Source organism: Balaenoptera acutorostrata, chromosome 20 (assembly GCF_949987535.1).
Source record: "Balaenoptera acutorostrata chromosome 20, mBalAcu1.1, whole genome shotgun sequence".
In the NCBI taxonomy this organism is placed as follows: Eukaryota; Metazoa; Chordata; class Mammalia; order Artiodactyla; family Balaenopteridae; genus Balaenoptera; species Balaenoptera acutorostrata.
The window spans coordinates 27049486-27071494 of NC_080083.1; the positions used below are offsets into that span (position 1 = coordinate 27049486).

General features: G+C 49.9%; 1 protein-coding gene across 9 annotated transcripts in view; it reads right to left on the reverse strand.

Moving 5' to 3' along the window:
* MSI2 (musashi RNA binding protein 2) overlaps nt 1-22009 on the reverse strand; it is a 395252-nt gene that overhangs the window by 71360 nt on the left and 301883 nt on the right. For all 9 annotated transcript variants that reach the window (XR_009006264.1, XM_057535585.1, XM_057535583.1 and 6 more), the window contains one exon: nt 4216-4298. Coding sequence is in view for 8 of the 9 variants with exons in the window: in XM_057535585.1 (XP_057391568.1) it covers nt 4216-4298 (83 nt within the window). In the remaining variant the exon portion in view is untranslated. The remainder of the gene's footprint in view (nt 1-4215; nt 4299-22009) is intronic.

Genomic DNA, 22009 nt, shown 5'->3' on the forward strand with positions numbered 1-22009 from the left:
TGACACAGGTTCAAATCCCTGCTCTGCCCTTAGAGCCATGGACTGTGGAAGTCCCTTCACGGTTCTGAGCTCTACTGGCCCCCTCTCTACAATGGGACGATGACAGCGTGCATGCAAGCTGCTGGCACGGTGCCTGGTGACCGCCGATGTCCTGCTGTGCATCACAAGTGGCCCTGCCTGGCCCCTTTCTAAATGCACCCCGAGCTCTCAGCCGGTGAGGCGGGCGTCGCCTCCGACTCCTTGGAGATGGGGGCTGAGCCAGGCCTCTGCGGGGCCTGGCAGGTCTCTGTCAATTCCCACCTGCCTCCCTGCAGCGCCGGGAGGCCCTGGGAGGCTGTGTTGGTGACTAATCAGGCAAGTGTCCCCGCTGCTTCAATCAGGGCCCGCGGCGGGAGGGACGTGTCGTTACTGCACCAGCGCCGGCTCGCTGAGTGTCCGGGGAGAAGCCCCCTCGGGACGGTCACCAGGCGGCCCTGCGTGCGCATCCGTGTGTTTACTGTAAGGAGCCATGTTTGCGCCGCGCTCTGACTGTGCCAGGTCGGAGGACGCGGCTGAGTCTCATCGGTCAGGCCCTGAGCTCTGAGGCAGCCTGCTGCCCCCGTGCCCCTTGCTCACCTGCCTCTGGGGGGTGGGGGAGACGCCTGCGGCCGACAGGGACCCCTTAGAAGCTTGGCCCTTCTTCCCGGCTGGGAATCCGGCCCCGAGCGAGCCTGTGTCCTTTGCCCTTCTCTTAGAAGAACTTGGAACCACCCAGGCCGCAGCACGGCTGACTGGGAGGGGTGGTCAGTGGCCTTGGAAGGCTGTAGCCCAGTGAGATGACCCTTCAGGTCTCTTTCAGCCTGGAGAACGGGGAACAGCCTACTGGGTACAAATGGTGAGCTCTGGACCTTAGCTTTCTGGGCTTGAAATCTGCTGCTGCCACTCGCTGGCCATATGGCTCTGAGCAAGCTGCCTAACTTCTCTCTCTGCCTCACCTTGCTGATCAGTCAAATGGGGATGATAATTAGTACCTACATCAGATGTGGGTGATAGTCAAATGACATACATAAAGCAAGCACTCAGCAAAGCATGGAGTTAGCTCTCAAAAATACTGGCTGTTCGTGGGATCTCGTGTGGGAGCACCAGGTGGGGCTCTCTGCCCATCCCCCTGCCACCACCGCCACGGAGGCGGCCTCTGCGCTGGCGGTGGGGGTGTGTCAGTTCCTGCGGTCCCGGCTTCCCTGCTCCTCTGCAGCCAGAAGCATTCGTGCCTGCTGCTGGCAGTCCTGGATGTCAGGGAAGGGCCCTCATTTTAACAAATGTCCAGGAGATTCACCAACCAAATTAGATGGGAAATGGCTTTGGGAATGATAATGTGCCTCACTGTCACGTGGTCCCTCACCCAATCCTTTATCCGTTACACAATTATTTGTACAGGGCCTACTGAGTGCCAGGCCCACGAGGACTGGGTTAAGGACCAGAAGAGCTGGATTCGAGTTTTATCTTTGTGACTCATCATCAGTGAGACCTCTCCTCTCTGTGAACATGAGAAAATGGTAGCTCCAAGGACTCTGTGGGGACGGAGAGGGGGGTGGTGGTCCCCACAGCTCTCCGTTCCTGCCCAATTCACAGAGAGACTGTGAGGCTTCCGGGAGATCTGTCTTTACAGTTTCGAACCACAGTCCAGTTTACACAACACTCCTACGTACGTTCTCACAACCGCCCCTGTTTCTGCTTGGCAGTCTCTGAGTTCTCAGTCTTTCCGATCTCTCATTTGAATTCTGTCCATAGCACAGTTTAAATTCATTTCCTTCTCTTTGGCCCTCAGAAGTAGAGACCAGTATCACAGAATCCAAAGCAATTCAGGGTTCGGGCTTCTCTACCGATGCGCTTCTAATTCCACCCTTCGGAGGAGGGGAGCTTGCCGGAGAAGTCCTTTCATCGATGGTGATGTGGACCATGGCAAGAGCTAACGTTTATCAAGCCTGACCCTGTGTTTTTGCTTGTGGTATCTCCTCCAGGCCCCAGCCACCCCACGAGGTGGTCATCACAGGCCCTGTGACCAGCAGTGACCCGCTGCTGCTGTCTCCCAGCACCTCTAAGTTCCCCTTTAGGGCGTGTACCTGGTGGGGGTGGGCTGGGCGCCTGCAGTGACACCTCCATGGGCTTCTGTGCTCCTGACCACTCCACCCCCAACCCATCCCTCTTGCCTGCTTCCATTTCGGCTTCTTCTCTTAAAAACAACTACCAGCCCCAGATTCGAAAGAAAACAGAAACCTCACGCTTTGCACACAGTTACCTGCACCTGCCATAGTCGGCCTCCACCTGAGTGGAAAAGAAGGTGACAAGTGTGAAAGACTGGGGACAATGGCTGCAAACCTCTCTGCCTTCAGGCCAGCCCACCGGTTACCTTTCTGGGGCTGAAACTCTTACGTTCTGATTGTCCCCCACGTCATCTGGGGATTCGCCTCCCCACTTCCAAGCTCAAACAATCGTCTGTACAGTTCACCTGGCAGCCAATACCTCAAGGCCTGTGCTCCTTCACTATCTGGGTGGCCCTGGGGCATATCCCCTGGGCCTCTGTTTCCCCACGGGAACAGTGAGGAGAAGAGAGCCCTTTCCCACTTTGTGTCTCAGGCTCGTTGCCAAGCCAGTCAACAGTGAAGGGCCGCACATATGCATTTGTGGCAGCACAGCGAGGCCTCTTGCCAGTCTACACCGGGCCTTCCCGATGAACCGTTCCGTTAAGTCCTGCCAGGACAGGCATGGAGGCTGCCAGCGCCCTGGGTTGCCCCCTCCACTCCCCGCTGCCCAGGCAGCCCTCAGTGGAGTCCGTCAATAGCTGGCCTGGCTAGGAGAGACAAGGTCTCCGGGCACTGGAAGCAGGTTTCCTTTTAAGCCTCCTGTCTCTCTAGACCTGGGTTATTCCTACACACTTATCTCCCCTATACCATTTTAATGCCTGAGCTGACGCCTCCATACCACAGAACGCAAAGAAATAGTATTTTCATTTCAGATGCAGATGATGGCTAGGAACAATACGAACAATATTATTTTAGTGCCCTGGGAAAAAATTAGCAAGTCAAATATTGAATCAGGCCTGTAGCACCACATGCTAAGCAGATTGCTTTGATCTTATCCATGCTAAAAGCTCTATTATTTAATTTAAAGTCAGTGAACACATATCGGACCAATATACAACATGTATGTGAATGCATGTTTCAGAAGCAAAGGAATGTTTTGACTAAAGGAAGACACTATCAAAGTTACAGCTGCAAGTGAACACAAATTTGCCCTCCCTCTTCTCTTGGGGCTGGAGGTTCTGCTGGCCAACCAAAATGTTTTGGCTCTCAAGGACCTGCTTATGGCTCCGGAAACACCTGCTGAGCTCCCATTTTTTTTGGAACCAACAAGGAAGGGGTTTCTCACCCACCTACTCAATTTGAAGAAGGGAGTTGGAGACTTCAAGCCGGCATGCATGAGCTGCACATGGTATGGCGCCCTCTGGTGGCCATTCCTCTGGGAGGCCTGCTGGCCCCCCAAACTTCAATGATCCAACCCCCTCCTTGTTGAGGGTGCCCCGCCCGGAAAAGGGACTTTAAAGGGCCAAAAGGAGGCCAAAGCGGCTAATCATGAGGGTAAAACTATCTAGCTGATCGGAAGGGAAGAACGTTAATTACCCAGCAGGGCCCAAAGAGAGAGAGAATCTTATGAAGATAAAACTTCATATATAAGATAGACCCCCTCAAAAGCCAATCTAAACAGCAAATGCATACCCTAAGCCAGGGGTCAGCAAATTACAACCTGCAGGTCAAATCTGCCCCCCGCTCCCCCGCTACCGCTTTTGTAGAGCCCAAGAGTTAGGAATGATTTTTTACATTTTTAAATGGCAATCAATCAATCAATAAAAATTTGTGACATGTGAAAATTACATGAGATTTCAATTTCAGTGTCCCTAAACAAAGCCCTGCTTATTCATGTATATATTGTGTGTGGATGTTTTGTAGCTGGTCAGTCAGTTGTATGGCTGGCAAAGCTGAAAATATACCCTATTTGGCCCTTTACAGAAAAAGGTTCTCAACTCCTGCCATTCACAGAGCTGAACTGTTAGTCTGGTCCCTACGCCCACCCTGCCCACCTTCTAGCATGACCAGGCTGCAGCAGTCTGCAGGACAAGGGGTGTATATGGGGGAAGGGAGGCATCATCACATTTCAGCGCAACCCCTACCAACTTACCATTTTATTATTGATTTCATGGAAATGAATCTCACAGACTTTCTCCACAACGTCTTCATTCTCAAAAGTGACAAAGCCAAACCCTAAAGGAAAAAGGAGGGGAAAAAGACAGAGAGGAGAGGTGAGTTCAGTTCCCTTTGGCCCGCACGTCTTTCTTTGATGTCCTGTGGTGGTGACAGGTTCCTGGGATGAGGGCAGATGGATCCCTGGGAAGCGCCTCCAGCTTGAGGAAACGATTTCTAATTTGTACAGAGCACCCTTCCAACAGTGAGGAAAAGTTAATGATTTCATCCCCCAGGCGGCGGGCGCCTGTGGCTTACATTTGCCCGGAAGCAAACAAGAAATTTACTTGTCTGTTATTTACAAGGGTCAGAGCCTGCGGCTCATGGCAGGAGGCAGGCGGGTGGGGGACGACCATGGCGGATCACCGCGGGGCCACACTTGCCCTTTCCGCGATTGAATGGCCAGCCCTTGGGTCGGCCTCCAGACGGAGGCGGTTATTTGTCCTTTTCTTCCTGAATTACTTCCTCTAATACCTCATCAGGACATCCTGAGGCCTGGAAGAAACTATTAAAAGTTTCAGGCCTCTGTTCTGCGTAGGCATCCTTTTTCTAGTGCTGCTTCAAAAGCGCTGTGGATTTGGGGCAGTTTAAGACTGTTTGATGCCTGCTGTCAGCCCGTCAGCTATGCACTGTATTTACTCGGCTGGAGACCGGCTTTGCTAGACAAGCTGCACTGAAGAATTTTGGCAGGCGCCCGCTGCTCAGCATCCTGAGTGCCTCTTGCTACCCTCCTGCCCCTCGCTTTCTTCTCCTCCCGCCCCCGACTGGGTTCCAGCACGCTGCCCCATCTGTGACCCCACTCGGTAAGCACCGCTTTGACACACAGACCCACTCACAGGATGGCACCCTGCCTCGGATGAAACAGGATGAAACGCAGCTGCAGTGAACACATGCAGGCGCACAGACAGCCTGAGGGGGAGGCAGCAGACCTGGGTTCCAGTTCTGACTTTGCATCAAACTTATGTGTCATCCTGGGAAGCCCCTTCCCCGCTGAGCCTCAAGGTTTGAGACTGGACTCTGGGTCCCCCCTCGGGTCACAACCCAAATCTCTGCTACGGACTGAATGTTTGTGTTCCCCCAAATTCATATATTGAAATCCTACGCTAACGTGATGGTGTTAGGAGGTGGGCCTTTGGGGGGACATTTAGGTCATGAGGGTGGAGGCCTCATGAATGGGATTAGTGCCCTTATACAAGACATGAGAGAGCCTGCTTCCTCTGCCCTCTGCCATAGGAGGATACAATAAGACAGCTGTTTGTAAACCAGGAAGAGGGCCTTCACCAAAAACCTGACCATGCTGGCACCCTGATCTTGGACTTCAAGCCTCCAGAACTGTGAGAAATAAATTTCTGTTGTTTGTAAGCCTCCCAGTCTATGGTACTTTGTAATAGCAGCTCCACTGACCAAGATACTATCTTCCGCAAAGATATGAGCCTGACCGAACACAAGTCTGGGCACACCAACCAGGAACACAAAAATCAGAACGGCTCTTTTTGTATTATGATAATTAGTGCTTCCTGTCAATGAATACAAATACAGATGCTCCCTTTTTAAGCTTTTGTGTCTATTCTGGGCCCCAGTAATCCCAGGTGGGGAGAGAATCTCTCAAGACACTCTTTTCTCCAACCTCCAACTCTACCACCCCAACCTTCTAAGGAACAGCAGGGAATAGGGAGCTGAGGGCACTGCACACCTATATTACAGCTCCTGCAGGATCTAGAAGATTCCTCGGGAAAGGAATGGAAAAGGCCACTCCCTGCTCTCAAACAATTTCTAGTAAAACAGAGGGCTAGGATGACCACAGAATCGGCAATCACGATCCTTATGATGATATGTAATTTATTACCACACACCAAATACCAGGTTGGTATTCCCAGCCTACACAGCCCATGCCCAGCCCACTACAGACATGTAAGCCTGGAGGTCAGACCCATCGTGAGGGGCACAGACAAGCGTTTGCTGCACATGGTCAAAGTTGGCAAGTTTCTCCCAGTTTGGTCCTGGACAAGCTGGGTCTTTGGACACAATGATATTTTGTTTAAAATGAGGCCCAGCAGGAAACCTTTCACTAGATTTATACACCCCCTCTAAACCAGGTCCCTGCAGAGAGAGCTACAATGCCGACCTTCTCTTTGGCCCTCGGTCCCGTGTGTTACGTGCAGAATGGGACGAGACCACACCCAGAGGCAAGTCTCTGAATGATTTCTCTTTGGGCTTTGCTGTGTTGGCTCCCCAAGCCCCCCTTCAAAGGGGCCTGAAAACCATCGGTTAAACTCTCACTCAGGCTGGAACCCTTGCAGCACACAGAAGGGGACTGGCATTGTTTTGGTTAATCCCCTTTCTGGCCACCCTTCTAGAGCCCAGATCCTAGTAGAAGGGATTAAGATGCAATGCCTTCAAGAGGTCCTCCCTCAAAAGGGAGGGTGCACAGGATGCAGGAATCTGCTAGCACTGGCTTCAAGGACAATGGCTGGGCTGGGGCCTCATTCACTCTGGGTCCCCAGGATGCACAGAGCCCCTAACACACAGCAGCTGGTGGCTGCGAACGACAGAACGAGCCATTTCTGCTTCTCTAGGGCCTGAGCATCTCGCTAATCTGCGTCACTGCCTCCCCCTCAAGACTGATTCAGCCCTTCTCTGGGCATAAACCGGCTCCCACCCGTGCCAGGCATCGTGGAGGACCCCGAGATCAACAAGGCAACATCCCTCTTCTCAAGCAATTCGTTCTCTAAAAGGCACAGGTCAGAGGTTCCCACTCAAGAGGAGCGTCTCTCCTGTGCATACCTCACCCCTCCCTCTCGACCCTCACGTCTAGCCTATGGGTAATTCTGGGTCTCCTTTGTCTCTGACGTTGCCCCTCTGGCCTGAACTCAGACTGAGACAACATGCAAACCCCTAAACGAGCCAGGATGGGCCAGTTCTTAGGTAGGGAGAGAACCCCACTGCTAATTAGGGTGAGTGCAACGGGTTGAACAGTGGCCCCCAAAAGGTATGTCCATGTCCTAACCCCTGGAACCTATGAATGTGACATTATCGGGAAAAAAGGTTTTTGCAAACGTAATTAAGTTCAGAATCTCAAGAAGAGATCATTGTGGATTTAGGGCGGGCCTGCCACCCAATGGCAGGTGTTCTTAAAAGAGAGAGGAGAGGTAGAAGTGAGACATAGAGGGGAGACATCCACGTGAAGACGGAGGCAGAGATTGGAGTGATGCAGCCACAAGCCAAGGAATGCCTGGAGCCGCCAGGAGCTGGAAGAGGAACGGCTGTCCCCTAGAACCTGCAGAGGGACCATGGCCCTGCTGACAGCTTGATTTCAGACTTCTGGCCTCCAGAACTGTGAGAGAATAAATTTCTGTTGTGTTAAGCCACTCAGTTGGTGGTAATTTGTTATGGCAGCCACTGCAAACTAAGACAGCAAGGTTGCAGGTTATGGCAACCTCCACACACGTGGGCAGGTCCCATAAGGTCGCTCCAGCCAGGCCAAGCACGCGCTTTGGATGGAAGGCAGGAGAGTGTGGACGAATGAGGCAAACCCATCCATGCCACCGGGAAAGAGCATGAGTCAGTGCCGGTCAAGGGCACCCACCCAGGAGCCGGAGGACAGTGGCTTAACATCACCCAGTTGCTGAGCACGTACTTGACCTGCAATAGCACCCAGGTAAGTCTAGTTACCTGGAGGCCACGGGTTGAGTTCCCCGCCAAGGAAGCTGCTTTTCTGCTGTAGGCCACTCCTCCCTGGTCCACCGTGCAATAACTATCTGAACTCCAGGCCCAACACCACTCAGGACTCACTGTTGCCCCAATTTCCCATTCCCTGCCACTGCTCAGAGATGGGAAGAGATGTGGCAGAGCTGGCAGAGGGGAATTAAAATGCAGACTGTTGCACTGGGAAGGGAGGGGGCAGGACTCGCGGCGTCATTTCAGATCCGGGCTCCCTGCTGGCCCCTTCCCTAATCCTACAGGACTCAAAATTCGAGTATCACAAAAATGATTTTTCTGATCAAAGGAGAGAGCCCGGATTTGAAGCCTATGTACCATGGATGCATCACAATTCAGCGATGTCAAGACTCATTTGCAGTATTTTAAAGATCTATATCGTTTCAACAGCCCTGTCTGTTTGGCCCAAATAGAGAAAACAAACTTGAATATGTCTAAAATATTTATTCATTCCATTTGGAGAAAGCAAAGAAGCAATGAAACACTTAACTATCAATAAATGTTATTCCTGAACGTATAATCATTTTTATGTCACAGATGCATTATCATTTACAATGAATTAGCAACTCAGTGGCGAACAACCCTCCCAAAATCAATTAAACTGAGGAGTGAAGGGCAGAACAAGGAAGTCAGAAATCTAGGAGGGATGCGGTAGAGGGCGGGAAAAATCCTTTTTCGGCATCAAAGTCTTTTTCATTTTTGAAATTAATTTTTTATTGGGTAAAATATATGTAACATAAAATTTACCACTTTAACCATTTTTAAGTGTACAGGTCAGTGGTATGAAGTACATTCATGACGTGCAACCATTGCCACTATCCATCTCCAGAGCTTTTCACCATCCCAGACTCGAACTCTGTACCCTGTAAGCAGTAACTCTCCCTTCCTCCCTCTCTCAGCCCCTCTCTCAGCCCCCAGTAACTATTCTACTTTCCGTCTCTATGAATTTGCCTATTCTAGGTACTTCGTGTACTTGGAATCATACAGTCTTTGTCCTTTTGTGTCTGGTTTATTTCACTATGCATGATGTTTTCAAGGCATCAATCTTTTGAACAATCTGCCGAATGTACTGCTCCTACATGAGGCTCAGGGAGGTTGAGTATTCCTGAGAAGGAGCGGGAAGGACTGATTATTTCCCTCTCATTTTTTTCCAAAAGAGAGCCTCGCAGAGAATCAGAAATGGAGTCTCATGAAAGCCCATCAAGCAGAAGCATAGCAGCCAGGTGGAAGAAACACACAATTATCCTCGCTCAAAAGCAAGGACCAGGTAACGAGCTGTGTGCCTTAGGAGGGTCCCTTCACCTCTCTGGGCCTCACAGACGCAGGCAGAACCGGGTGGGGTGCATGGGGGGGGGTCCTGCTCTTGTCCCCACCAAGGCAAGGACTTTGATGCACAGTGTGTTCGGGGGCTCCAGCTCCACGAGGGCCCTTTGGGGTGCCCCTGTGAACACCCCTGCCCAGTGTCTCATCTCCCTTGGTCCTAAGGAGGTGCCACCCCAGAGCCAGAAAACACCTCCCTAGGCGTTTAAAGTCACGAGCCGCCATCCAGTACGGAGATGAGCCCTCGGGGCTGAAAACGGGGGGTGGGGGGGGAGGGGGAGTGTCAAAAGGCCAAAACTTGGGGGACAACAGGGTAGAAACCCTCTCAACTTGTCATCAGCAAAATGTCACCTGCCTGGCCTCTCACAAAGTCCCCACCTGAACTGCAACTGCGCTTCTGAGGGGCCCCAGGAGTCAACAAAACTGGGACGAAGAAGGTGGTGGGAAGGCTAACCCCAAACAAAAAGGGATTTAAAAACGGATATAAATAGGGTAGCCGTTGACAGCGAGCATTTAAAAATGAAATTCTACAGCATTCTCCTGAATGAAGCTCTTATTGGAAACTAACAAGTAAGCTCTACTTAAGAGATAAGCATTTAACAGTCAAACCTTTTTTCCCTCTTTTATTCAAATGAACTAAACTGAATACTCATCTGAACAATACAAAGCTATGAAAAACCACACACACACAGAAGAGAAGTCTGAAAACAAGATGCCTCAAAATTAAAATGACCTGCTCCAAAGGCAGTCACCGAGGAACATCCAAAAGTTAACTTACAGAGAATTCGTTTTTAGGTCAGGTAGGGAAAGATGGGAACGGCCTTCTCCTAGCCTCAAATATAATTTTCGTCTCTTATCATATAGGTCCATGAACACTAACAGGCAATCACACAGTGCCTAACGCATCTTCAGCGAAAATCAATGCAAGTCAGGAGTTAACACACTTGGTTAATGGGGGAAAAAATGAGAGAGAAGAAACCCCAGACTGTCAGGTTTACTCTGAGTATCCCATGAGGAATTTAAGGTATGTGTACGCAAAGGGTATTTATAACCCACACAACCTCCCTCTCTTGCTAATAACCCAGTGTTGGGGGAAGCGGCAGCATCCCTGGGCTGCTTCCAGAGTAAATACGAATCCCTTGGGTCTGGGCGTGGGGAGCACTTTCTGGTTTCAAAATGCTTCCCCTACATCCTCCTCCCTGGTCCCCAGGGCAACCCTGAGAGAGGCAGGGCAGGCTCCTGTGTCGTCATTTCGCTCGACTGCACAGCTAAACGCCTCGTCCGTGCAGGCATGTGGACCCTAAGCCAGAGCAGGAGTTGAACCAGGAGTCATACACGGCTCCTTTCACGACCCCACCCTGCTTTTCTGGAGAAGGTCATCAATCAGGGCCTGCCCTGGATCAGTAAGTGTGCAAAGATGGATTGGAGGCCCTACAGTCCTGGGAAGGTGAGACCTGGGCCACGAGCATGGTGGTCTGTGGGTTTCAGCACGGAGTCAACCCCCGGTAGCTGTGTGTCCGTTAATAACACTTCACCTTGGGGTGCCCTCCATCCCCACCTCAGAACATGTCAGGGCCACTTCCATGGGCTACAGCAGGTTTGGCAAATCGGTTTCATTTCTTTGGAAGGGTTTTCCTGGAGCCCTGGATGGGGTCTGAGGGCCCCCCTACATGGCGGGATGGGGTGGCTTCACATGTCCCTGGGTTTGTCCTTAAGAAAATATAACTCAGAAGACTGATCTGTTCCAAGAAAAAAATGAGCTGCCTTTCCAAAAGAAAGGACATGTTTCTGATGACTGATCCCCATTTTGGGATACTCACTGCGTGTTACCTGGACATCAGTGAAGTCCAGTCTGAGCTGCCATGACTTTCCTGAGCATCTTCAGATGTTAGATACTGGGCAGGAGGGGTGACGGTCCTGGCTGTGCCTGTTCTTACACCCAAACGCTAATGTGGATTTCCATCAGATAAGCATGTCATTTCCCACCAAGCCAGGGATGGGATTCCTTCAGTCATATCTACTGTCCGGTATCCTAAAGGTGGTTGTTTATTATCAGTCCACATTCTAATAATAATTATAAAAAGAGAAAGCTTACTGCATGTATTGATCAGCCTTCTTTAACTCAGTCTTCACACCCGACCCTCGCCAAGTAGGATGATTGTTCCCACTTTACAGACTGAAGAACTGAGGCCCGGGCAGCAGGGGAGGGGGAAGCCTATGTTCGTTCTACCCCAGCCCCCTTTCTTCATATAAAGGTGGGTTACTCTAAATCCAGCATCTGCTGGATTCTAAACGTGTCCCACAACCTGGCTCTGGAACCCCACCCCATCACCTTGCTCTGAGAGACCCTCTACAAACCGGGCGACAGCCCCTCTGCCTAATGACCCAGCAGGAGGGCCAGGAGAGTGGGGGAGAGACGTGCTGTCCGGTCCAGCTGAGGGTTCACTCCTGGGTGTGTGTAGCTGAGCCCTTCTACATAAAGGCAACTCAGGGGACACCGAGGGTTTTCACAGTGACACCACAAAGATGAATTTTATAAAGAAAAACAACTAGAGCATCACCTAAGCTAGTCTAGCCAAGGATGGGCACAGGGTAGGGACTCCTCTGAACGTTTCCAGACCCCAACCATGGAGCTGCCAGAAAACGGGGCTGGGTCATCAAGCAAGATGCTAGTAGACACCTCTTGCAGCAAACTGGCTCTCTAATGGGTCAGCCACCCTGGAGGGATAAACAGAGAAGCACTCACCTCCCTGGCCTTATAAAGAACAAAGAACAGGGACAGGCACACTGACCTGCGATGGACACAGGACTCAGCCTCGGGGCTGGTGGGAACAAAGGTGTGTGGGCCAGGAGGCCATCAGAGGCAGACGCTTGCTACCACCCTCCCTCGTGGCTGGCAAACGAGCCGGTGATGGACTGGATGGTCTGCAGACATCCCCTCTCAGCACAGTCCTCTCTCTGCCCCATACCCTTCCTCCTCCCTGACCTGGAGCCAGCAAGCTGCCTCTTTGGGGGGTCCTTTCTGACCTGGCCTTTCCTCCCTGCCACGTGCCCTTCAGGGTGGCACTGTAGCCCTTCCACTGTGGCATCACTCATGCACCTGCTTCCTCGTTTACACCAGTAGTTTGGCAGCTGGTTGCTGTAAACGATAATAAAATGCCTTTCCAAAAAAATGAAGGAATGTGACCAGACACGCCAGACATCATGATATTAAAGCCGTGTCAATTAATTTCTCCCCCTGCTTGATAAACGAGCCCCATTCCATCTCTTAATAATGAGGAGAGAAACAAGAAAAGTTGACACTTGGTTTAATTTATTTTCTCAACTTGCCTGATCATATTTCTTTCTGCCTTGCAGAGCTGGCTGTGGCTGTGGGGAATTATAAGTGGTTGGCGTGCAGGCAGAGACTGGATTGGTGTGAATCGACACGGGTCTCTCTATCCCCACACACCGCTTCATCAGGAGGGGAAGGGACTCGGCGAGCCAGCTGGGACCTGCGCCTCTTCAGCCACCTTCGGGGGCCGGGAGAGTGGAGGCGGGGCAGGGCGGGATCTCAGGTGTTGGGGACCCGGAGGACAGCAGTGGCACTCTCAGACTCCAATCTAGTGCTGAGGAACTGCTCGACACTGAATTCCCTAAATTAATACTAAGCTAGGCTGGTGGCATTTGCCAGAGGGGAGCCAATTTCTCAACTGGAAAGATGCTTTTCTTTCCCTTTCAGCCCGAGGATGCTCTAACCAACACCTGACCTTGAAATGTAAGCATCAACCTTCTAAAGGTCAGATGCCAACCGTGAACCAGCAAGTGTTTCATTAAGGCTTCAGTTACAAGTAAGTTTTTCATACGACCACCATAAGCTCAGGATTATTTATGGAGGCCCACAGACCATAAACCAAGTTGGGGGTAAAAGTGAAGTGTGCTCCTAAACCAGCGCTTCTCGGTGTGGTCCTTCGGCAGAGTCTTCTGATGGGTGAGGGGCTTGTTAAAAGTGCACATCCCCAAGCTCTGTCTGCCCCCTAATGTGGGCACTGTGGGTGTGGCCCAGGAATCTGCATTTTAACTGGTTCTCTGGTGATTCTGATGCCCACTCAAGTCTGACTCTGCTTTATGTTTCCCAATTCAGGATGAGCCACGTGAAGACCATTTGGTAGAAAAGAATCCAGAACCTTCCACTGGAAAGAGAATCTTCAGGCCCCCCTTTCACATGAAGGGGGAGACTGAAGCTGTTCTAAAAAGGCTCTGATATCTCTTTCATGGAGAGCTGGACCTCACAGCCCCAGGGGCAGCCCTCATCCAAGGCAGGGGGAGATCGGGGCAAAGACGAAGCTCCTCCCCCCCAGACTCAGGAAAGGACTGGAAGCCAGTTCATACTAAAGTGTAAATGACTGATCTTGCTTCTACTCCCAGAGGTCATGGTGGTTTACTCAGATCAAATCCTTATGTGAAAGCAATTAAGCTCTACTTTAGAATTCCAAACAGGCATTCAGGCGGTGGGAGACGTTTTTTTTTTTTACTGATGAGGGGCACCTCCCTGAGTCTGTGAAATTATATGAGTGTATAGAGAGCTTTACAATGAGGCGGAGGGCGTGTCTGAAAAAAACCACCCAGGAAGGAAGAGACAGAGAAGAAGGGAAGGAAGAAGGGAGGAAAGGAGAGAAAGAGATTCAGGGGCAGGTGGGGCGGAAGGAGAGAGAGTGATAGGCCAACCACCCCGAAACCATTTTTCTAAGAGAGAAATCTGCCATGAATACTGATAGCGTGATTTGAAAGTGCCTGCGGCTACAGCGGAAGGGTGTCTCATCCCAGACTCTTGTTAACCGAGGGGGAAAAAGCACCGGTGATCCAGGCCAGACAACCCCAATCTCATTTCATTCCGAGCGCGCTCCATAGCAGTGATTCTGTGAATGACACTTGTCAGGGCAGCAGATTAGTTCACAAACCTATTTTTTGTGCGTGGTGTTCCATCTTGGTAGGGAAAATAGTCAGTTCTTGGCGAGAGAGACACACATTACTGCTGTTAAGTGCCAATATAAACTCTGGGACGCAGTGGTAAATTCACCAAATTAAATCGCTAGACAACTGGCTCGGATCAGGACCCCGGCAGAAGATGCCAGGATGGCAGCGCGGGGGCGGAGGGGGCTGACGGAGGCTGAGGTCGGGCGCAGCTGGAGCAAGGGCTGCTCTGGAAACACAGGGCCTGGGGGGCTTTGGCGGGCTCCACCGGCAGAAGCGCGTCCTTCAAGGCTTCTAGACCCTGGGGCTTTCTGAGCTCAGGGGAGATGGGGCACTGGCTGGAGGCTCTTACCCACTGAGGTGGACATCTGGTTAGGACCCCCGGGCTCTCCCCCAAAGAGTGGGTTTTGAATCTGTCCGCTTTTCGGACACTCGCCCTCGAGCTCCACCCACACAGTGAGCCTCCTGGAAGCTTAGGGTGGGGTTTCAATCCACCTTAATGCCCCTGCTGAGGCGGCGTAGAAACAGGCTTAGACTTTGGAGCCAGGTGGATCTGGGCTCAAATCCTGGCTCCAGCAATGGCCGGATGTCCCACTCTGACCCTCAGTATCCTACCCTCTGTGAGACGGAAATTTAAAAAATCTACCTCACCAGCCTGGAGGCTGCCTTGAAAACACCAGTGAGGGGTGAGCTACCCTCTCCCACAATCAAGAGACTTTCTATGGCTTCTCCCCTAACCCAACCTCTATCTCCACAGTCACCTTTACCCTTTGCCGTGAACCTCACTTACTGAAATTCATTTGACATTGACATGTGTGTCAAAGAGATGTTCATGGTGCTTTGCCATCATGGTGGGAACAGGATTCAAGACAGGGAGAGTTAAAACAAGTCACATGGTCAAACTCCCATGCAAACTTGTTACTTAAAAGGACCCTACATCACTTTAGGTTTAAAAAAAAGAAAAAAAAAGGACTGATTTTTGAGAGGCAGGCCCTGTGCTGGCTGAGCATGGCCTTCACCCTGATCACTGAGGCGCCACCAGAGCCCCTGTGTTCGCTCCAGGGTCAGGAGCCTGTGCACCGGCTGTTCTGGAGGGGGTGCCCTGGTATCCTCGAGGAGGGGACATGAAGGAGACAGAAACAAAGGGGCAAGGGGCCGCCGACAGGGACAACAAAACCTGTGCTGCAAGGAAGGAGCAGGATCAGTCCGGCACCCCGTTCACCCCAGGATGGAGACAGGACCCCTCGGAGAAGCCCAGTCATCTCAAGATGCCACCGCTTCCCTCTAACAAGTTCTCAAGGAACAGTTACTGGCCTCAGAGAAAGTTCCAAAACTCCATCAAAAAACCACGACTTGGAAGCAGGTTCTCAGCGCCACCACAAATTATATGACTTTTATGATGAGGTATGTTTTCAGAATAGTCCCAACCGACAGAGCCCTGGCTGGACGCCCGCTTGGCCCGCCACCGGCTCCGTGCCCCCTGCAGAGGGGTCATTTCTGCCCACATCGCCAGGACTCCATCCGGCCGGGCTGCCCGTAAGCCTGCCCGGAGTTTGGGGGTAGGTAGCTGCCCACTGAGGTGCCCCTGCACGAGACACACACGCGTACCCACCACGGGCTGGGGGCTGGCCGCTTCTTTTTCTGGCTGTAAAGGAACTGTTCTTAACATCTGGAGGCCAGATCTCTCCGAGAAGCTGAGACCAGCAGCCCAGGCAGCCTGGTAGCGGGGGGCAGCTCCGTCAGGAGCTAGCGGAGGATGGCTCCTCGGCTCCCCAGACAACAGCCCGGGTCGGGAGAGGGAGAAGGACGGGGAGAAGCAGGGGCGAGGGCAGCACAGGCTAGAGGCTGGCTACTCAGGGTGTTCCACCAACCAGCAGCACAGGCACCTGGGAGCCTGCTGGAAATGCAGAGTCTCCAGCCTCACCCTGGCCCTCTTGAATCAGAATCTGCATTTTAACAAATCCCCCAGGTGACTTTTATGCAAAATAAAATTGAAGAAGCACGGATCTGGAACACTGATTCTCAACAGTGATTCTTACATCAGAATCACTTAGGAAAAATTTTAAGAATACCGATGCCCAGGCCCCATTTTCAGAATTGAGTTAGGTCTGGGGTAGTACCCCAGCATCTGTATGTTTTAAAATCTTTCCAGGTGATTCAGATGTACAGCTGGGTTTAAGAAACATTGGGAAAAGGAAAAAAGCATAATGCTTAATTTTTATTTTTCATCTAAAAATAATTTCAGCTTCACTAATATTTAATATATGGAGTGAATGGTCCTAGTGCCCTCATACATCCAGACGTCAGAGAGACATTGTCTTGGATGGTATTTTATAGACCCCTGGAGAGAAAAAGGAAACGCTACAATGGGGGTGAGGTCAGAGCGGCACCTCATTTAGTTACCTGCTGCAAGCGTAGCTGGTACCCAGTGCTGTTCAGGTGTGACCAGGATGTATAAATGGATGTGTAGATTATGTGATCTGGCTTTAAGTAAAGGAACCCTTGCAAAATGGGCAAAGAAAACCAGATTGGAGATGATGCTAATGATATAAACCTTGCCACTACCAGAAAACAGCGAGCTGACCCTACTCTGCCACTTAGCAAGACTCCTCACCAGCCACTTCACACCCCCAAAATGTGTTCTGATTAGATGGGAGAGCAGCAGCTGAGTGAGTGAGAAAGAACCCGCTTTTCAACAAAACTTGTGCTTTAGAGAAAGCACTTGGAAAACAAATGTTTGGAAAATATTGTTGTTGTTCTGTGATTTTGTTGCTAAAAATGATATGACTGGGTTGTGTACAAAAGCGCTTGTATCCACATACTTTTAAAACTTGGAAACAGAACTGTAAGACTCATTTTTTTTAAAAAAAAATGAACATTTCAGTGGATCTTGAACCCATTTGTTAAAAATATAAAAATGCAACACTTGATTAGTTTGCATGAAAAACTGATTGACATCAGGGAAGATGGAAATCTACAAGCTGAATTTCAACAAAATCCTTTGCATAATTGGAGGATGGGATTGAAAAATTAGTATCATGATTTAGTCAGCACAGCAAATGTGATTCTTCCACTGAGATCTGTATATCTCGAAGTGTATTTTTCAGTTATGACAGGTATTAAAACCAAGTATCAAAATAATAAGCTAAACTCAGAATCCAACCTTTAGAGCTGAATCACAAAATGTTATTAAATCAAGAATTTTTAAAAAGCATATTCAATCATACTGCTCTCACCAAAAATTATTTTAATTATTAATAAATAAAATTCTAAATACGGCTTATATCAAATGTATCCCATCCTATTATATTCCTATTTATATAGGTTTTATAATATATATGATATATTAGCATAGTAGTACATGTATATAAATTGAAAATTAAATAAGACATATTGGGGGTTTGTGTGTTAATTTTTTTTCTGCACAAAAATTTTGAAGATATAGAATTAAAAAAAAAATTTTTTTTTTGAAGACTCCTGCTCTAGAAGGAGAAGGTGGGGCCGTATGCCCTGAACACTGGTTGTGAAGTCATCCCTTAGTTACAGACACTACTAAAGCCAGAGGATAGGGTGGGAATAGGTACCTTCAGTGCCTGCCAGCTGGTGTGGACCCCTCCAACCCCCAAGGAGGGGCCTGCAGGTGGGCTGTTCATGGGACTGAAGAACCTGCTAATTCCAGGATCTCCTGGGTCCTCCTGGCTCAGAGCACAGAATGCTTAGAAGGCATTTTGGGGGTGCATCCTTCAAACTGAGACCCCTCCCCCATACGTTAATGGCAGCAGTACCTGAACTCTTCTCAATAAATCTTTCATAGTGTCGTATCTTCATTAAAATTTTATTCTATTAGCATTCTGAATCCAAACCACTAAGTACATAATTGCTAAAACATGTGTTACGCGACGACTTAGGAAATGCCGGTTTTATCATATTGTTAATTAACAGAAAGTAGGATTAATACACTCACAGATCATTAGGAGCATTCAGTTTAGTTTCAGCAGCTCTTCAGCGGGTGGGGGGTTGTTGGTGGGCAACCCTGGGAATTGGCAGCAAGGGCAGAAGAGTTCTTTGTGGTTTACCCTCAGCCCTTCTGCAGGTTCTACGAGCGTGTCTGGGAGAAACTCAAGAGACAGGATATCAAGGTCTATTTTGCCCAAAGGAAATTATTGTAAGATCTGATACCACTCAGTGCAGCCTCCTCGAAAGGGAAGATGTGGAAGGGTTTGGATGGGGAGGAAGAGAAAGAGCCACACATCCATTTAAGTCAGACCAGTAAGACTCCATGGACCACTGGTGAAGGTTCAAGTCTTGAACCCACGGATGTGGTTTAAATCCTGGTTGTGCAGCATTACTGGCTGCGTGATTTGGGACAAGCCCTTAACCTCCTTGACCCTGGGTCTCCACCTGAAGAAAGGGAATAAGGATGCCCACCTCAAAGGGCTGGCATGAGGATTAAATGAGATAATGCCCACTCCTGGCATCATCCCTGCACAAGCCTGTAGTTTTCATAGAAGGATTTTATACCCAATATTGCTTGGAATAAGTGGGCCACCAGCTGAGACTTGAAAATAATGTAGATATCAATAAATGTGGACTGCAGTGGGATAGGCTCTAGTGGGGTCTACCCTGAGGTGCCAGAGCCAAGTGATTAGAAGTGAATTTGGACTCGCCTTGCTGTCATCTCCAATGGAAACCAGGACATAAGATCCCTAGGCCAGAGGGGTTTATTCAAACCTCTGCCCACCCTGTCCTGGGAATTACAGAGGTATCCAGGCACGAAATGGACTAAATGTCTTCTCTTTTCCCAGCTGCCCAAATTGCTTTAGCCTGGCCCGATGGTGGTACTCCCAATTCTTCACGCTTAATAATGAAACAGCCTGCCTGGCTGGGCCGCGCGTGAGATCAGGGCTGGAAGCCAGGACTGAAAGAGCCACGGCAGACTGGGGTGAAGGAAGGGCCCAGGCGAGGGTGGCGAGGCCACACCTGGGTTTCCTGGAAGCTGGAGGGTCAAGGCCTGGGTTTCCTGGAAGCTGGAAGCCTGAAGTCAGAAGCCAGGGGTCAGGTTGAAGCCCCAGGTCCGATACATGAGAAAGCAGTCAGGGAAAGCAAACAGGCTCTTTAGGTGGGGCAGGAGCCCTTCGTAGAGGAAGATAGGGGAAAGGCCAAGGCACACTGCTAGAGTGATGATAAATGAGTCTACCTTGCTGGAGCCAGGATACAAAAATCAAAGCTAAGGGAAAAAATAAAAAATAAAAATAATAATAAATGTTGACCAGCCTCTGCCAGGCCCAAGTGGGAATAGAGAGAAATCACCTGGTTGCACTTTCCTGGAACATTCTTTCAAGGTCCTAGGTACTTTGTAAATTAAAGTTCCCTGTGGCGAGGCCTTCTGAGATGGGTTCTCATTTGTAGGTTATAAGTGGAAAGAACCCCCCTTATTTGTAGAAAAGGTTGTGAGTGGAAAGAGCCTTCTTATTTGTGGGTTGTGAGTAGAAGGAGTCTGGGCTTTGGGTTCAGACGTGGGCTGGAACCCCAGTTCCACAACCGATCAGCTGTGTGATGTCTCTCTGTGCCTCAACTTTCTCATCCATAAAATGGGGATGGTAATATTTTCGACTGTAGACCTTTTCAACAAGACAATGCTTGAGACATGAAGCTCAGCACAGTGCCTAGTTCTAATCAGATGTTGACTCATCTGTGCTCTGCTCTGGAGATCTAGTTTTCTTACTTCTATTGACTTGCTGTATTGATTTAATAACTTAACCCTGTGGGATGCAGCCTCCAGAAAGTGGCTGCTCAGAGGGGAAACTGCAAGGATTCCTGGGCTTTGAGTATCACCTTTTCGCACTGACCACACCGGGGCAAAGACGGCTGGAGACAGGCTGAGGGGTGACCCCCCCCAGGGGAGAAGGATCCTCAGGGTGGCTTGGCCTGACACCCAGTACAACGCTGCCCTTGATGGGAGACAACACTGCCCTTGATAAGAGATGGGCCCTCCACTGCCCAGAGGAGCCCCGAGCACACTTCCAGGCCAGGTAGGAAGGCAAAGGCTGGATCCTCCTCTCATCGTCAACACAAGACCCAGAGCCTCTCTGTTCTCCAGAGAAGGCAACCGAGAAACAGTGGAGCTTCTCCCTGATGTGAAAATCACAGCGCACAGAGCAGCATGTTGGGGCCATTCTGCTACTGGGCTGCAAAGACCAGTAACTTCAATTTATTTGTGTCTGGGGCCTTAAAGAACCTCAGTTGTCATCCCTTCCTTAGTTTATTACCAAATTTCTAAAATATTACATTCTTTATTACATCCAAATTCACTTTATTGCACTTGACAATACAGATAATCACATACCATATGCTCTAATGTTTTGAAACCAATGCATGTTGACAGCGGTTTTTATTCATGATGCATAATTCCATCCCCAGCTCACAATGAGGTCTCTGAGCACCCAGCCTGGTGTTAAGACTTCTGCCTAATAACAGATTAGCAATACAGCAAGTTTCGGAGACACCCTCGTCCCTTGCCATTCTCTCTTTACAATGGGAAAAACGTACCTGAGCCGAGAAGATGGATTTATCGAAGAGAAGAGGAAAAAAACTCTCCCACCACCCTCCCACCATTCCCAGAGGGTTTATAATGATTTGTTATTGTTCCACGCTTATGAAACTTGATATTGAAAAGAGGGATTGGCCTTGTGCCAAGTAGCAAGGCAGCTAATCACACCAACCCACACTGCTGGCCCCTGAGAACTGAGAACACACGATGCCCCAAAGCTCTCATTAGGAGCCTCTCTTGTTTTCACTCTTGTTTTGCTACAAGCAAATATTTATCACTCCTCTACCTTGGTGAGACCTCCCCCACTCGTGTCCCCTCTTCTCATCCCCTGGGCATCCCTTCTGTTCCCAATTAGCCCCAAGCTTCCTGGCAAAATGAACACAGCCAGGGATGATTCCTACCCCCGGCGTCCTGGCACCTCTCAGGCAGAAAGGCCAGCTCGGCGGGAACCGTCTCTGCGGCTCCTTCCACAAAGCCTTCTTGTCCTAGGGTGGCCGAGGCAAAGGGTGGATCATTTGAAGATGATCCTCCAGCTTTGTGGTGGAACAAACAATGCCATTTCACGCGTCTCCTTACTAAGCGCTTTCCTGGGCTTCGCAGAAGCACTCGAACAACTGTAAACCCATTAGATCATGCCGGGCGTTGTGGGAAAGAGCTTGTGCTGTCGCCAGCAGAGAATCAACTCAGATTTATAGATCCTTAAAGCTTTAATATATAGGTATTAGTCTTCCCCTGCAGACAGACAAGGGGACCAGGGCCGTGGCGGAGGAGAGAGAAGAACAGCCCACAGCTCGGCTGCAGACAGACTGGAGTTTCACAATCATTCTCCTGGATAATGAGATTTCTCAACAAGGGGAGGAGGGGGAGGAAGGAAAGCCAGGCCTTTACTTTGCTGAATACTTGGCTATTTTCCCCAGGCTTTGCTGGGGGGTGGGGGGAGAAAAGAGATGTTATCCTTAACAGTGCCTCTGGAGTGCCCAGTGACCTGCTGTCAACAGAAGCAATGGGTACCCAGCGAGGAAAGGGCTGGAATCAGACGATGCAGAAAAACACTTACTTAGCCATCTTCCTCCATGTAACTGCTGTATATATTAGAACTCTTTTTCATAAATAAAAACCTACTTTCCATTTGGGCTTACATCATGACTCCAAGAAAGGCCTTTTCTTTATTTCTGAATCATCTTTTGCAGGC